The 17,149-nt window shown below is 38.7% G+C and overlaps 1 protein-coding gene across 6 annotated transcripts in view; it reads left to right on the top strand.

Annotated features, from left to right (window-relative positions):
- Positions 1-17,149, top strand: part of POU2F1 (POU class 2 homeobox 1) — a gene marked incomplete at its 5' end in the record, with an annotated part of 102,208 nt that overhangs the window by 33,650 nt on the left and 51,409 nt on the right. For 5 of the 6 annotated variants that reach the window (XM_083855383.1, XM_083855382.1, XM_083855381.1 and 2 more), the window contains one exon: positions 471-875. The exons of the other annotated variant lie outside the window; for it this stretch is intronic. In XM_083855383.1, the coding sequence (XP_083711509.1) occupies positions 770-875 (106 nt within the window). Of the gene's footprint in view, positions 1-470; positions 876-17,149 lie in introns of those variants that run through there. 6 annotated transcript variants of the gene reach the window in all.

The raw sequence follows: 17,149 nt of genomic DNA, 5'->3' as shown, positions 1-17,149 counted from the left end.
CCATCTCCTAAGCTTAATCTTACTGTCACTTTCTAGTTGTAAATGCTGGTTTAATACTAATCAACTGTTTCTTTGTTGTTCAACATATTATATTTTAACTGTGTGTTATTGACACAGTATTACTTGAAGGTTTCTCTTAAATGCCTGCTTTAAAGATCTGGAAAACAGTGTTCTTTGAAAGATTGGGTTAAAATGACTTGTACAGAATTAAAAATATGTGAACAGTGTGGCTGTACACAGCCAGATGTTGCAAGATCAGCATGAACCTGACAAAGCCTGGAAGGGATTCTGCTCTTGCTAGGTAAAGACTTGAACAAATACATGGGACCTGCAGTGTTCCCCCAAAGGCCAAAAGAAATGAATTCTCTTGAATCAGAATGTGATTTCTCTGGAAAAGTTTGCTCCACTGAGAACACCTTCTCAGCATCTCCTGGGACTTGAGCCATAAAGGTCTTGGGTTCAAAGCAAGCTGGAGTTTGCACAAGGCAAGTGTAGAGAAATAATTAGTCTAGTCAAGGCTGGGGTACTCAATTCTCTTTTGTTTCATGGAGAAAATGTGGCTGTGTTTTTGCTGTATGAGTTATTAAATTGTTTTCTGTTGCAATATTTTCATTAAGAAGGGGAGAGCTTTAAATGTCCACTTTTTTTTTTTTTTTTTTTTCATGTTTAGTTTTTAAGAAATCAAGGGCTCTTTGGCTGGCATAGTGATTTATGCCATTCATAGCTGTAAAACTGAAGTTCTTTGTAATACAAGACTCAAACTGGTGTAATGGCGAACAATTTTCCAAATACAAAACAAATGTGTATTTTACAGGGTTTGTATTGCTTTGGCTGCATCAGCTGGGAGGTGCCCTTGCTGCTCAACAGCTTTACTGGTCAGTGCCTGAGTGAAGTTAATAGGACTTGCAGGTAGCAGAACCTCTTTGGTTTTCAAACAAAAAAGCAGCATCACGTTCATGTTCTTGTTTTTCTTCCTGGGGAAGCCACGACTAAAGACACAAGTTAAAAGTATGGAAATGACAAAATGCGATTAAAATAACAGAAAGGTTTTTAAACGTTTATCGGTGCGTAAAATATACGGTGTAATGTCTGCTCTCAGAGATAACAACTGTATTTTTTATGGTGAAAATGGAACACAATGAACTGTTGTTCAGCAGATACTTAAAGCATTACTGGGACAGCTTTGCCTACTCTACGCCTGCTGTAAATTTATGTAAACTGTACCAAAATCTGGGTTTTAAGAAAATACGTGTGCTGAAGTTTCCAGTATTGTTTTTTCAGATGTTTTGAGCTTGTCTTATGTGCACAGAAGTTCCAAGTACCAGTGCTGCTTTAAAGTTAAAATAAATCTTCTGCATTTCAGCATGTGCTATTTTAAAAGAGTGTAGTTCCAAATGAGGGGAGGGAACTCTCTTATTCTATTTCAGAGTGTTCCATGAGGAAGAACCTGTAAAAATGCTGCTTGTGTGAATTTTCTCCTCTTCATGGGCAAGGTGGGAAGTAGAGACGAGCAGCAGTTGGAACTTGAAAATGGATATTTCCGTATAACTAATAAAATTACTCTTCAGGTCACCGGGGCTGCAGAGTCAGCTGTTGTGTCCAGTGGATTTTGATTAAATTGGAGCGCAACATTTTCTTTTCCCCTTTGTGTGAATCTGGCTCTTTGAGGCATGCCCTCCTAGAGCATGTACTGTTTCAGTCCTTATTTCAAGCATTTCCACTCTTTGTACCTGCTTTGAGCCCGAGGATTTTTTGCCTTATACCTTGACCTTGGCGTACCGTGCATTTGTGAAGCTAATAAGGTGGATTTAAGAGAATAGCCTGTCCCTCAAGTTAAGGGTGAGAGGCTAGGAAATAAACACACAGCGTGCTACAGAATGGAAGAGAGCAGAAAGGTGTTTAAGTGGAGATTAAATACACCTTTACATACTTTCTAGGCAGCAGGGAAAAAGATGATGTACTGACAAAAGATCATATTTTCTTTCTTTGGTAATATATTTTTGTTGTTTGTTAACCTGTTTACAAGCTGTAAATTAGATTTTTATACAAAAAATCTCTGAGCTTTATTAAACCTCAAAGGGTGACAGGAGTTTTTGGGCAGGGGATGTTTAATCCTGTTTTTCAAAGAACATTGAGATTATTAGATTATGCTGACTGTTAATTCCATTTCTTGTCATTTTTTTACATCCATTGTCCAGTTGGTTACATTTTTCAGGCGTATAGAAGTTTTAAGGAGACTGATTTCTTAGGGATTCCCTAGTAAATGGGCAGGTAGAAGAAACTGCTACCATTCACCTGAAAGGAAAGAATTCAGTAAGAATATGAGACACCTCAGTTGTTGGAAAATTAATGCAGAGAAGGGACCTTTATAAACATGCTTATTGCAGAAGATCAGTAAATCAGAGAAACCCATCTTTAATCTATCCTGTATATATATATATATATATAAAAATATATAAAATGCCCTTAAGGTAGACAAGTCTTTTGTATGGTGAACTGTACAGTTACTTTTCATCTCTATCAAATGACTCTGTTTGTGGGACACTGTACAAATGATGGTACTGATGCAAGTGAGGGTGTAGGGTAGGGCTGGAACAGTGCAGGCACAGAACTGGGTTCAGGGGACATGGCTGCCAAAAGAAATGCTTGCCAAAAGGGTGGATTCACTGCCACATGAATTCTTGTTCTGAGGTAATACAGATTTTTAGCTTTTCTGGAAATGACTATGCAGAACAGCTTTTTGTGGGTTGAGTCTCTGATGTACCTACCAAAAGGGGCAGACTTCTGTTTTAATCATAATCCGGTTGCAAAATCTCTGAAATATAATAATTGCAAGATGCAAACAATTCAGGAAAGAACCTTTAGTAGTTTCAATTCCCAGTGAATTACATTGCTGCTATCTGTGCTCTAATAACATTTATATCTTGTGTTGCTTCAAGAGGAAAAAAAAAGTTTTGGCTAACTTTTAACCAAAATATGAAAATCGTATCAATTCATGTTTTCTTGGAAGTTTCTGTTCTAAGAAAGGGGGTAGTGTCTAAATAGATTGAGATATTAAGGAAAACTGAAATTGAGCAGTGCTATGCCAGCTCTTTTTCTGTGAATTTCCTCTGTTAGAGTATTACACATATCAGATACTAGTTCAATCCAAAATAAATGTTTTTATGGTATGGTGGGCTCTGACTTGTTCTTCATTACCATGGCAAGTATTAGAAGCACCTGGAAAAATGAAGGACTTATGGGTAACTTTTCATTCTCTGTTGCTGGTAAGAGAGTTGATGGAACTCAGTAGTCTTGTTATTTTTCAGTCATAACAGTCTGTCAACTAATTTTTAACATGCTTAACTATGAACTGTTGATCAAAATCTACCTAGTAATTCTAAGAGATGAGAATTGCATCAGATGTCTTGAGTCACTGTTGACAAAAACACATCCTGATTCTGTGGCTACAGCTTCAGTAGGTTTCTGTTGACATTGCCTGATTGCATTTTGCATTGCATTTTGCACATTGCTTTGTATTTGAAGGAAACTGAGAACATAAAGGTGCAAGTGTATTTTGCAGTAAGACTTTTGGGTGGTCACAGTTGAATTTAAGGGGAAAGTTAATATGTTACAATCACTAATGTACTGGAGACGAGCAGCAGTGATGGTGACTTGAGTGACTCCTCTATATTTATATCTGATTACAACTCTTTTTTGGGGGGCACTTTACACTGTAACAATACATCTCTCTCTGAAACAGAAGTATCTATACTTAAGTTATGGTTCCAAGCTCAGCTAAGCCAACTTAACAGCTCTCTGAAGCTGAAATGGAACTCCCCTTGCTCCTTACCTTCAGCTTCATTATCTTGTCTTTGCTCTTCTTCCTTTGGAAAGTCTTCTACTGTTCTAACAAGTTACATACCCTTCTGGAAGGGTGCAGTGACAAAGCCAGTACAGTATAGCCGAAAGTGGTGGGAAATCCACGTGTGGAGTGGGGCCTCTCTTTAACACTGCTAAGCCATCACATTGCTGTACCCTGGCTCTTCACCCTCATGCTGAAGCTGTGACAAACCTTTTTAAGTTTCCTGCCACTGAAAGGACAGGGCAGTTCTCCTGTCTTTCCCACTCCTTCATTTCAGTCTTTGGCTACCATTCATAGCTGATTTAACTTAAAAGGAAAATAATTTTCTTAGGGTTTTTGTTTTTTTTTTTTTTTTTTTTTTTTTTTTTTTTTTTTTCTTCTGGACTGCCAACTAAAATTGTCTCTCCCTCTGTTAGGTGAGCACCAGGGAGGGGGCAGTCTGAGGGAAGAAGTAGAGCCAACTTGTGATTGGGGGACACAAAGGAAATGAAGCTTTTCTTTTTCAGTGCTGGACAGTCATAAGATTTGGTTTGTTATAAAATCTAAAATTATTGTGAGGCTGTGTTTTAAACAATTCAAACTGAACTAGATTGATTCTGCTTGGTCCCACCCTCGATGCATTTGCTCTGCTGGGCTTGTCTGATTTTGCAGGTTGGGAGCTGAGCTGCCAGAATTGTTTTTCAGAAGGGTTAATTTTCTGTTGGCCACTTCTGTGGGCTAATCATGCCAGCCATGGAGTGAATGGGATGCTGGTGTGACCCCATGGGAGGGATGGCCAGGGGAAAGGGGGACTGCCCTACAACTTTGTCAGCTTAGGTTGTTTTCACTACCACATTAATAAAATGTTTCAACTACTTTTACATGTGTTTTGTAGATGAGATAATTGACATACATGATGCAAACAAGAGGGAGGTGTTATGTGAATAAGACAATGTTTCTGCAGCCCTGAGGAAGATTGAGTTATAGTGAGAGTAATCAGGGGTTTGTGAAAAATATGAATCAACAAAGGAGATAAAGGAAGCTCTGATGGATAGAAGGTACTTGACTGGGGCTCCTGGGAGTCAATATGAGACGTTCTTGGTATGTTCCTGGCAATCATGTTCCCATGGTGATAGGAAAGCACTCAGTTATCTGTGTCTTGTTCTGGACTTGTATTGGACAGATGGAAATCAAAATACAGATCTTATACTTCTTGCATAATTAACATTTGCATCTCACTGCTGTGAGATGTAACTGAGGCCAAAAGATTAACAGGATCAGGAAAGAAAAGGGATTATTCATTTACAGTACATTATGCTAGGTTAAATGAAAGCTTTGTAAAGCCTTTGTAAAGAATTGAAAAACCATTATACAACAGGGGACAAATAAAGTGCTAACCAAAGGGGGATTAGGAAGAAACTTCTTTGGTAAGTGGGCTATTCCATGGGTGTCCACTGTGAGATTTCTTGTACCTCGTATTAATCATAGTCAGGCAAGTTTTAGGTTCAGCAGTTCATCTCTTTGCAACAATTCTTATGACCATTTCCACAGATGCTATCTGTTGATTCCAATAGAAATGTGTAGCTGGAAAGGCACCTTGGGGAAGCAAAGTTTAAATTCAGTTGTGTACGGGATCTCTTTCCAGGAGAGAGAGCCTCTGGAGAAAGGCCAGGGTCTGCCACCACCAAAGTGTAACCAGAAACCTGACAAAGAAATAGTAAGGGTGGTTATTTGCAGTAGGGGTGTGTGGTGATACTTGTGAGGAGGAGCATGTGGAACATCAAATTGGTGCTGGGGAGGTTTAAAAATTCAGCTAAAATAGTGGGCACATGATTGAGAACTGAATGTATGTCTGATTTCAAGTGCGATAATAATAATAAAAAAAAGTAATAAAAATCAGTGTTAAAACCAAATAAGATGATCCCAGCAGCAATAAAAAGGACCTTTATAGTATGATACATGTGTTTCTGTAATTAGCAGGACAAACCCCCTAATAAATCAGTCATTAATTTGATTGTTAATTTAATAGGCAAACTGATGATTCATTGCACACATAGTAGTTGTCAAGTGAAGTAATACTGTAGGATTTCAAACTTGCTTAGTGAAGTAAAATATGAAAAAGGAATTTTGAGAAATGCTGTTTGAAGAGACTTCCTGATGTACCTGTTGACTCTTGCAGTTGAGTAATCTCTGAGAGAGCAGCTCATGGGGAATGCACAAGTATTGATGGCTGATATTTTAATACAAAAATCAGGGAAATTAAATAATAAATTCAGATGACTTATTTAAAATTGTACCTCTGCTACTGGGTGACTACTGTGCATCAGCAAAAGCTGCTTGAAAGACAAGTAGTTGTCCATACTCTGCTATTTAGAAGGCTGCTATAGATTTTTAGATTCTTTAAAAAAAAGGTTTATTGAAGAATAAACATAATAAATACCTTATATGGCTTCCCCCCTCCTGATGAGGTGAAGAGGAGTCCAAATGGAGGTCTAGTCTTCAATGTCTTTCTGCTGGCTTAGAGGGATTCCAGCTCCAGCTTTGCCAGTTTGCTCTCTGTACTCTCCTTCTGAAATAGCAGTCTGTGTTATTTTCTCTCCACAGTGGTCATGTCCTGCTTAACAAATAAGGAGGAGAGGCAGTGGCATGGCTTGGGAAGCACTCTCTGATGTAGTCATGTGGAATTACCTTTCTTAAGCTAATAAAGTACAAGTACACAAGGAATTGTTCGGAATACCCTGATCTGTTTTTTCTGATTGTGTTTAGCAAGCTGATAAAGCTCAAGTAATACCAGTGAATGCCTTTATTTCAAAATTTGCATATAGCACTTGCTATGATTGCATGATGCAGGATGAATGTCTTTGGAGATAGACTTGATGAGCCGAAGTGAGCCACCACAGCAGCACCTCTCCCCCTGCTCCCCATTTATCAACTTCTGCACTAGTGAGACACCTCTCTGGCCTGATAAATAGTGCCAAAAACCCACACCAAGCCCCCCAAAATAGAGGAAATTGTGGAATTTCCACTCCCCTCTTTGGTGAGAGACAATTGTTATGTTAACTGACCAGGCTGTGGAGTTGTAGTCCCTGGGCACTTTCTGAAATGTGCAGAAGGGTGAGGACCTCTGTTCCTACACAGATCACCACCTGCTCACCTGCTTTGAGTGGCCTTAAGTGTTTCCTAAACATGGGGAGAAAAATGCCATTCCCAAATTAATGGGAGTGGGGAGGAAGAGGAATGCTTGAGAGAGTGCATAAGTTGGGTTTCTAAAATGTGCAAGACAAGGCAGCTTGCATTTAGTACTTTAAACTGACTGGAAAGAAACTAATTTGTTGATGTTATGTATTTGTTGATGTCAGTAAATCTTAAGTGACCAAGGAAGCTGTGGAGAGGCGGTGGAAAAATGAGTGAGTCAATAATGTCAAAAAAAATAGGGCAGTTTTATTTTAAAAGCTGGAGGTCAGTTGCACTCGCTTGAGTAACTAGATAATTTTGTTTGCTGATAGACAATTTTTGGTCAATAAAAATAATCTAATGTCAATTCATACAATTTTCTGGGGTAGGAGAGAAAGTATTTTCAGATGAATTTGCTGTAAGCCTTTTCAGTTCTTGTTAAGATTAAAGCTCTGTTTTGTAATTGTATTGATAAAATGCACTCTTTTATAATGTATGTGATTTAGAATGGCTTACTTCATTGATTACCAAATTAAAGTGATACAAAATCAATAGTAACACATACTAAAAGGATTAAGGACAGGATAACTGAAAAATCTCAATACAGTTGTTAATGGAAAGTCAAAGTCTACTGACTGTGTCTTTTTCTTCAGCAAGTGCTTTCTGTATCTGCCAGTGATCAGGAAGAAGTATGGAAACTTCAGTGGTGAAGTTTTCCGTGGATACAAATACTGGTGGAGTCGCTACTATCAGGTCCATTACTGCAAAGGGGTCAATTTTTTTTTATGGCAACTTACCCATGTATTTTAATTCAGCTAAACAGAGTGTCTGCTAAACACCTAGCAAAGAAAGATGTGGGTTTCACTTTTGGTAGAGGAGCTTGTGCTCTGAAACATGTACACTCTAAAAATGAGTTGAATTGTGGTGAATTACAGTCAGGAAATGGCTTTTGGAGGGAGGCAATACCTATGATAACACAAGAGTTACAAATATGGTTGAGTCTAACCTTATGGTGCTGCTGGGAAATTTGTAACATCAGGAGAGTTGCTAACAAAGCCAGAGAGCTGATGGATTCAGAATGTCTCTCAAACTGAATTTAAAATTCAGAATCTTCTGGTTACACCCAATTTGATCTAGTGGACAGTGGCTTGTTCACTGAATGTGAGGAGTCTTGTGGTTAAGGGAGCCTCTTTAACCAGCCAAAGGTGCACAGTAAGATCCAGTTGCTGGTGATGCTGGTGATTTCAGTCTTAGGGCATGCCTCCTAAAAAATGAACTGCCAGTTAACAGCTGAAGTTAAGAAAATGGTTTATAGCTCTGTGTATTAAAGTGTGTTAATGAGACTGTTTTTAATCTAATCCATCACCTGGAAGTTGAGGTAGAAGTTATACTGGAGGTGCTCAATGGCCTTCTTTTATTACAAAAATGTTGTGTTTGTCTCCAGGTCTCATGAGAAGGCAAAACCTTCACTTGTCCCTATTACCTTCTCCCTTCCCCTCCATCCTCTATTTCAGCTGTTCATCAGCAAGTACCAGGTATAGGGTTAGAGTTGGTCAAATGACATTTGAATTGCATATGGGCAATTTCAGTGCCAGTTTGTCCTCGGCATGCAACAGATAACATGAAAGGAAGCACAGCAGAGATAAGAGCTGTAGAGGACAGAATCAATATGTACTTAAATCTTCTATATTTTTGAGATGTACAAAACTTGCCTCTTTGTTGGTGTAAGAGATACATATGAGTGAGAGCAGAGAGCATGCGTGTGTGTGCATGACTGAATTTGCATTTAGAGTGTCTCCTCCTTAACACCTGACATTAAATATTTATTTGTTATACCAGTATTAGCTGGTATTACTACTAATTCTTTCAAAATTGCATGTTCACTTCCAGTGTAAAATCTCTTCATTTTTCAGCCTCTCAGTTTCCAGACTTTTCCAGTTGTATGCCTCTTTTTTTCTTCCTGTAAAATGTGCAAACTTACTGGCTTGCAATACAGAGTGCCTTCAGTTTTTAAATCTTTGGCTTTTATTAATATGCAGTGGACTGTCAGTGTTAATATGGTGTGGTTCTTAAAGTGCAAATTATGCCAGGTGTATAGGGGGATACTATTTTTTTCTTCCTTCTGATGAATTGTGATTTTTCCTTTTTTCCCCCAATTGAGAGAGCTTACACTCCTCATTTTTAACATTAAATGGCATGTTTCTCTTGCTCAGTGGTTGTGCCCTGCCAAAGCTTTGTGTGTTTCCCTGGTCATTTTATTGCCACCAGCTCAGCTGTTTCTTTGAAGTGCTGCTGATTAGAAAAAGAAAAGAGATCTGGAAGGCAGAAAGGGTAGAGAAGAAAATCAAAAGTAGTTAAGCAAATGAGCAGCTTTCAAGTTAGTGATGGATTAAGGGTAGTTCCCACAGGTGGGATGATGGGAAGAGCTCACAGGTGTACAGTGTCTTGTATATGTTATGGAGGAATGAAATTTATAGCTGATGTCCAATATGCACATTGAACCGCTCCCGTTTGTTTATATTTCCCCTTTCCTAGATAAATGTCATATAAGACATCTGGCATAATGGTGGCCTCTTGTGAAGTTACAGGCTGAATGCTCTGGGTAAGCTGCCATGCCCTCCTTGAAGAATAGGGATCACTGGGAGATAGTTATGCCAGGTACAAGGACAGACATTTTGTAAAGTCAGCACAAACAGGAGTGACTGATACCGAGTCTGTTTCTTATCAGCTTCCTGCTCTTTTGGGGACTGATAAGCATCATGTCGTTATTTTTACTTAACCAGGTTTCCAAAGGAAAGAGAGGTTTGTGTCATGTCTTTTTGACTTTTCCTTTCCACTCTTCCTCAAAAACAGTTGTCCAATTTTAACCAAATTGAACAGATTTTGATGTTTCAATGATACTAAGTTTATGGAGAATAAGAGATAAGATCCTGAGTTTATGTGCAGTTAATATAGGGATTCCTAATTCTTCATGTATGAGATCTTTCATATTACAATTTTTCGTGGAAATAATTGCTGTATTTTCATGCTCCACAAGGAGTCAAAAAGCCAATCAAATGCTAGGATTTAGCAAGAAAACATCAGAGTGCAAACCAACATAAGAAAAAATAGCACAGTGCCACAATACATTAGTGCTTCTTTCTCTTGGGTACTGGACTGCAGCTTTTCTCATCAGACATTAAAAAAAATATATAGAAAAGCAGTATGAGGAATTATTTTTTTGATCCATTCACACTTTTAATGGACAACTGTGTAGACAATGAGATGAGATTATCATCCTAGAAGATAGATATGGCAGAAGTTAGTGAAGTGTCATGAAGGGGGACTAGAAGCTTACAGTTCATGGATTCTTTTTGCACAAGAAGTAGGGGATATTAACGTAGTCCTAAAGAAGAAGATAGATTCAAAGTAAAATAGAAAATAATGTTCTTTGTTGTATGCTTAGACTGTAGGACTCCTTGCTGCAGTCTGGTTCCACAAAGTTTGTGGGGCTTCCATGGGATGTTAGTGCAGATTCATGGCAGAGAAAGATCTGTTGAGGTCACTTCGTGTTTAACACCATCCTCTGCCCCAAAAAGTCTTTGATTGATAATTGAGAGTGGCAAGTGTCTTAGGTACCATCTGTGTTCCTGCTTCCCAAGAGCCGTAGGATGTTAGTAGGGATACTTGGGCCCATCCTTTCCCCTGTGCCTCCAGGGGTTGTTCTTACCTGAAACCTCAGTCTGAGGTGAGATTTCTTCTTGTGGCTGTGCCAGAGGAAAAGCAGAGAAAGCCTGGCTTTCTCTGTATGGCTTTCCTGATGGGTTGACCAGCCAGTCCAAATCTGTGGCCAGTCAGCCCTCCCCAGGTTCCAGATCAGCCCCAGTGCTTTCTCCCTGGTGGTTCAGCCAGCTGATATGGAGTGGCACGGTGAGAAGGCTGGGATGAGGAGCTGCAGGCAAAAGTAGTGAGCTGTGAGTGCAGGATGCTGAAAGGCATGGAATTAATAGAAGGAGGGATCCATGTTTGTAGGTAAGGAACAAAGGGCAGGTTTTGTATGGAACGAAGGGCTGTTTGTCAGTCACGGAGTAGCTTTGGACTTTTACATTGAGGCTTAGAAAGCTGATACAAAAAGAGTACAGTGAAAATTTGAAATTTTACAAAGCACTTGTCACAGAGGTACTGTCTTGTCGAAGTCTTATAACTTGTTGAGAAGGATTTGAGTTTCTGTCTTTTCTCTTCCAGCTGTGTTTTTTCTTGATGGCAAGGTACAGAGTGACAGGCATTTTCCAAATGCTGTCGTGATTCTTAAACTTCAGTTCCTTGCAGCAGAAAAGAGAAGCCATTTCCTTCGCAGGCATCGCCTCTTCTAAATAACAGATACTTTACATGCTGAGCAATCGTTGGACTAGGAGCATATCCAGAGGTTTATTTTCCCATGTTAATCAAGGAAAAATGGATGTGCTTTTTAGTAGATGTTTCCTTTACAAGATGCGGTAATTGGTGTTTCACTTGCTGAGTGTTTAAACTCTGTAGCCAATATGAAGCAGATACAACCTCTTTCTCGTGGCCAGCTGTGCAAGTTGCTATGGGAACTCGGTGGGGACTGTCTGCAGATTACTGCTCTGGGGACCACACCTGGTTTATTTGCATTCAATTTAAGTTGGGGGAAATTCAAAAGAAGAAAAGAGGAGTGTGGACTCGCCGGTAGGCAGGCAAAAAAGGGCTTGTCATTTTGAGACTGTCACATTGGATGGAAAAGATGCTTGTATTCATGCTTCTTACAGGCTCGTGCAGGGCTCTGAATTTTGTAGCCATTTTTCATTCATTTCACCAATTTTCTGAGGCTTGTTGGAAATGAAATGTCACAGAGGATTTTTTTTAAATTATTGTTATTGCCCCTGACTTAGCAAATTCTCTGGGATTTAACTAACTTCCTCTGCATTTTTAATGAGTAATCTCTCTGTGATGGTGAGAGATTGTGAAGGCAGTGTGGAATGCAGGTCCTTCTTTTAAAATGGCATGTGAGATCAACTCAGTGCAGTATTAAAATGTCAGTGCAATATTGAGTGTTGCTGGAGAGCTTAGCTTGAGGGTTTTTTTCTGAATACTGAATTGCTCTTCTTTCAGTGGTGACTGACTTACTAAGAAGGCTGGGGAATGGTTTTCATTCAAGTCAGCAGCACTGGTCAGTTGGTAGCTCTTGGGCTGTTTGTGGCTGGATTTTTGGGGATGATGGTATCCTGCCGCTTAAGGGCTTTACTTTTTTTCTTGCTTGTTCATTCTCACTACAGTGACTTGCTTTTTGACAAAGACTGGACAAAAGTGATGAAAACAGCCCTGTGTGCTGACTTGTTCTTTATGCTGTTTCTTCCACTGGGTTGGCAGTGTCGTGGTACCTTTCTGCAGGAAAACAGGGCATGTAAACTATTTTCAGAACAGGAGGCTTAAAAGCTTTGAGAAATCTGAGCTCATTACCTTATTAAAAAAATTGATATAAACATATTGTGTATACTATATATAATGTAGTATATATGTTCTAAATAAAACACAAAATATGTATAAATAAAAAAGTATGTATGTTTATATATCAACTATGTGTGTATATATGTTTATAGATCAAATATATATATATCAAAAATTCTGAGGGTTGATGTGTGGTTGCTTGTAAACAGCTTCAGTTCTGATTTGTTGTTAATGTCACCGGAGCTGTGGTGTCCCTTGAGAAATCCAGTTTTCAGCCTGGCTTGATGCTCTGGATCAGCCTACAGTGTTTGTATATAGAGGTCTCAGACATTTATGAGGTGTACTTGTTTAATTTCTGTAGATTGGTCTACTGTGACATCTTAGGGTTGTTAGTAGTTATTTTAAATTCTTATGTGAACAGTTCCTTGAATTTGGGGTTTAGTGCTCTAAGTTGGGTCTGTGCTAAACTTCTTACTGGTATAATTGTAGCTGTTATTCTGCTGCTGCTTCTGTCAATCCACAACTCCCCGTTTTCTTTACTTTCAAAACCTTGAAATTCTAATGCCTTCTTCCATGCATCTGATGAAAATAAGTCTTAAAGGTACAGAACACATATCACAGAGAGAACAGACGATTGGGGATCCAGGCATCATAGTCACCCTAGGACAATAAGTGATTCTATGGTGAATTTTTACAGTGCAGGAATCACATTTCTATTTTTGAGCCTGGAAATGGCCTGAGACCAGAAATCAGAATATTCTCCAGAGAGGCATTGGAGGGGTGTGTAAGTGTACTTAATTATTACAAGTTGTCAGCATTAGGGCTGAGAGTCAATGTCCCTAAGAGGAGATAAATAGTTGTTGTGAGGTATTAATTTCTTCTGTTTGTCACACAGTTTGTGTGACAGAATTCATAAGATGGGTGTGTAATATAGAAATAAAGCTGTAGACAGTGAAACTTCTAAGGCAATATTCCTGCTGAAACCATCTTTCCCATTTGTTTGTTTCTGCATCCTTGCTGTCTTCATGTTTTCACCAGGGTAAACATTTCTCCTCTTGGATTAAAAACCAGGTTTGGGTTAGTATTTCTCCTTGTAGGTGGAGTACTTTTAAGACAGACCAATTCTCTTGTGTAGTTGTGTAAGAGGCAGCAGGGCAGCAATGCTGCTTTCTGCTGCCTCAGCATTCATCACCCATGGTTGTGGTACTGACAGAGCCCTAAATTAAGTGTCCTGGTTTTAATTTTTGATTTCTCTGTGGGGAAAAAAAAAATTAAAAAAAATAAATTAAAAAAAAAAAAAAAAAAAAAAAAAAAAAAAAAAAAAAAAAAAAAGCATATATGAGACTTGTGTTTTATTGATGAATGGACAACTAAGAACTTAAGTATTCTGGACATCACTTTTGAAAGTTTTTCGTTAGGCCTTTTGACCTATATTTTTGAATTGCCTTCTTTTACTGTGTAATTTTTAAATAGATAATGATTTTTTTTTGAGAGGATTCTGCACCTGTCAAGCTAACAATTCCAATCAAAATAAGCTACAGAAAGTGAGGCAGTGTGGAAAAGTTTGTCTCTTCTCTGATTCGCCAGAGAAATTAACAAGACATTCCTGCCTTTGATGGTGTGTCCATGGGCCTGCAAATAAAGTGTGTGCATGTCTTCCCAGCAAATCCTCTGCAAACACAGCCACAGGTGTCAGTCATGCTGCCTGCCCTTCTAGAAAACCCCTTCTTATGGTTATTCCCTGGAAAAACTGGCCAATGCCTTTCCTGCTTAAACACAGCATCGGTGCTAAAACAGGCAAAAACGGGCTTGTGAGCATCTCCTGGAAAGCTCATAGAGGTGGTACTTTATCTGTGTAGTTATGCTGTGGTTTTCACTTTCTGCTGTTCTTACATTATTGTAAATTAAAGGCCCGAGCACTGCGTATTATTTTTTTTTTCCTAGTTGGTAGCAAATACAGCATCATGTTAGCTCTGAGCAGCCAAATGATAAATACCTGGATACCTGTGCTGATGGATGGAATCAGTGTCTGCAGTGTGAATAACTCTGTTTCTTTCTTCAGATCTTGCATCTGGCAATTTTTTGTTCAATTTGTAACATACAAAGCAGCTTGTCTGGAATTTGGCCTTTTCCTCTTTTGAGATCAAATAATTTAAGCTTCAGAAAGAAGCATTCTCATGACATGTCTTGTGGTTCCTACAGGTGTTAATAGTGTCTGGATCAGTGTGCTGAGGGCATTAAAGCAATATCTTTCCTTGGATTTGAGATAGTTATTAAGGAAGAGAGAGCAAAAGCAGTTCCTGCAAAACGTGGGCACAACAGCCCCATGCAACTCCAATTCATATGATGAACTGCAGAGATTTTGCGTGTGCTTTTTGCTGTTAATTTGTTTGCCAAACACTCTAATTAGCTAACTAGAGCTAAATACTGTCAGGGCTGTTGATATTGATGAGTCAAGTTGGCTCCAGCAGGACTCAGTGTAAGCTTAAACCCCTGACTTTGATTTATGTATTTTGGGAGTGACCTGTAGTGTAGTTAATGACAAGTGGTGTGGAGGCTCTGGAGTTTGAGCAGCGCTGTGTGGTTAAGGCATACACTGAATTAGTCTCTTCTTTGTAGAGCCCCTGTTCATCAAGCTAGACTAGTAATTGCTCCTTTGGCAAAGTGGAGAACAGGGAAATAGGATGTTTGCATAAGGCATTATGTTTTGATTTACAGGTGAGTTTGAAAATGATGTTTTTAAGCTTTGAGGGCCTGTCCCTATTATGTGAGTGGACATGGGGAGGCAAATTTAATGCTTTTGGAATGCACATAGAGTGATGCTTCCAGAGCATAATAGTTCATACTAAAACAAATATTTCTGTTCAATATTTGAGCTTGGCATAAGTACTCTTCATATGTCAATTGTGTTGTGATTTGCATATTAGATAATATTTATTTTTCTGAAATATGTGTTATTTTTAGTATGTATTGCAATAACAATTTGAAACTACCAGTATTTATGCCACCTTCACTGGTTGGTGTTTTGGTAGTATAAGCTGCATTTACCTTCCCCATTAAAATGTGTGCACAATTTCAGTAGCATGTGGTAGAGACAAGTTCCCATAAATGTAATTTGTGGGAACAAATGACCCCACTTTAGGTCCAGGAGGTACATGAGGGTTGGCTGGTGTTCCCTGCTGGGGGAAATTTGGGGTGACCCCATTCCTCATGGGGCTGATGGTGCTCCAGGTTCTCCAGCTGCCCCAAGATGCAGCATCCATAAAAGCTTGCAAGCTTTTCATGAGGTTATTTTTGGGTTTTGTTCGTTTGCTTAGGGGAGGGGACAGTTGGGAAGGAGGAGGAAGTAATATGGCCTTTTTTTTCCTCCTCCATACTACTATATCACACATCTGCATCCTTAAATTGTTGCTTTTTTCCTAATTCTGATAAATGTTGAAGTTTTACTGATCTCGTTCTCCAACCCTCCCCTGTGTTTTGTTCACACACCTTCACATCAGTCTTCTTTTCAGACTTTGTTTTGTCCTGCAGTCCTTTTTTGAAAAGCAATGTGAGGCATGCAAATCCTGTAAAAGTAATAAAATACAAGAGGTGTTAACTAAAAGGTAATATACATCCACCCAAGGTGTTGGGTACTTGTCAGTGTGAAGTATTTTAGACTTGACAAAACAATAATTTTGTCGGAGACGGAGGCCCACATGAGTGAATAAAAATTCAAAACAGGTGTTTCTCATACAATAGTCACATTTTAAGACATTTTTGTGTGTGTTTTTAAAAAAGCCCTGCTTAAGTTTGTATATTACCTTTCATATAGAAATTTACTTTTCATATAGAAGTTTACTAGCACAATGAATATGTAATGGTATTAAACCATACCTTAAGTGTGGTGGAATCAGCATGACTTGTTCATTTTCTATGCCAACTTCAAGTTAAGTTGGAAGGAAGTGAATGCCCTGAAGACAATAAAATGTGCTAATGTGCAACAGCTCTGCGGCAGGTGGAACATGGTAGTTAAACAGCACAAATTGGTTCTTGAAGGTGTGACACTTGGGGTTGGTTTTTGAAGTAAGTTCCTGGAGTCAGTGCTTATGATGCATGTAAATAAGCAGAAAACACTCAAAACAACAGGAAAGAGAAAAAGTCTCAAGCCATTATGAAATAGTCATGAAAATGTGAAAACATAATGAGTGGAACACAAGAGCTTAATTCAGGAGACGTAAAGACCTAATGTTTGCTGCTCTTCAAAATATCCCATCATTTCTAAGTAAATGTTATGACAATAACATTTACTTAGACAACAAGGGTTGTGTGCACTGAATTTGTGTCCTTTGCTGCTGAAAAGAAAACGTTCAACAGGATGAAAGAAAAGCTTTTATGTAAATATAATATGGATGCTTTCTTATGTGCCATGGCTTGTAGGCAGTAAGGGTAGGGCAAGAGTGTTCAGACAATGCACCTGAATGACAGAATTTGCTGTAAGTTTCAAATAAGGCTGTCTGCTTGTGGAAGTTATAATTCTGTATTTTTTGAATAAGGGTATTTATTTTATTTTCTCTCATCATATCACTGCCCCTCCTTTTTTCTTCCCTCTTCAGGTGGTGGTATTGTAAATTTGTCATGAACAGAGTTTTCTTTCTATGAAAAAAGAGATTTAATCCATAGTAGTTGCTACATTCTGTGGACAAAAATAAGTTGAGGCATAAGAAG

This window comes from Zosterops lateralis, assembly GCF_965231275.1.
Source record: "Zosterops lateralis genome assembly, chromosome: 2".
Taxonomy (NCBI): Eukaryota; Metazoa; Chordata; class Aves; order Passeriformes; family Zosteropidae; genus Zosterops; species Zosterops lateralis.
The sequence above is the reverse complement of the archived record's forward strand: the minus strand, read 5'-3'. Positions and strand labels throughout refer to the sequence as shown.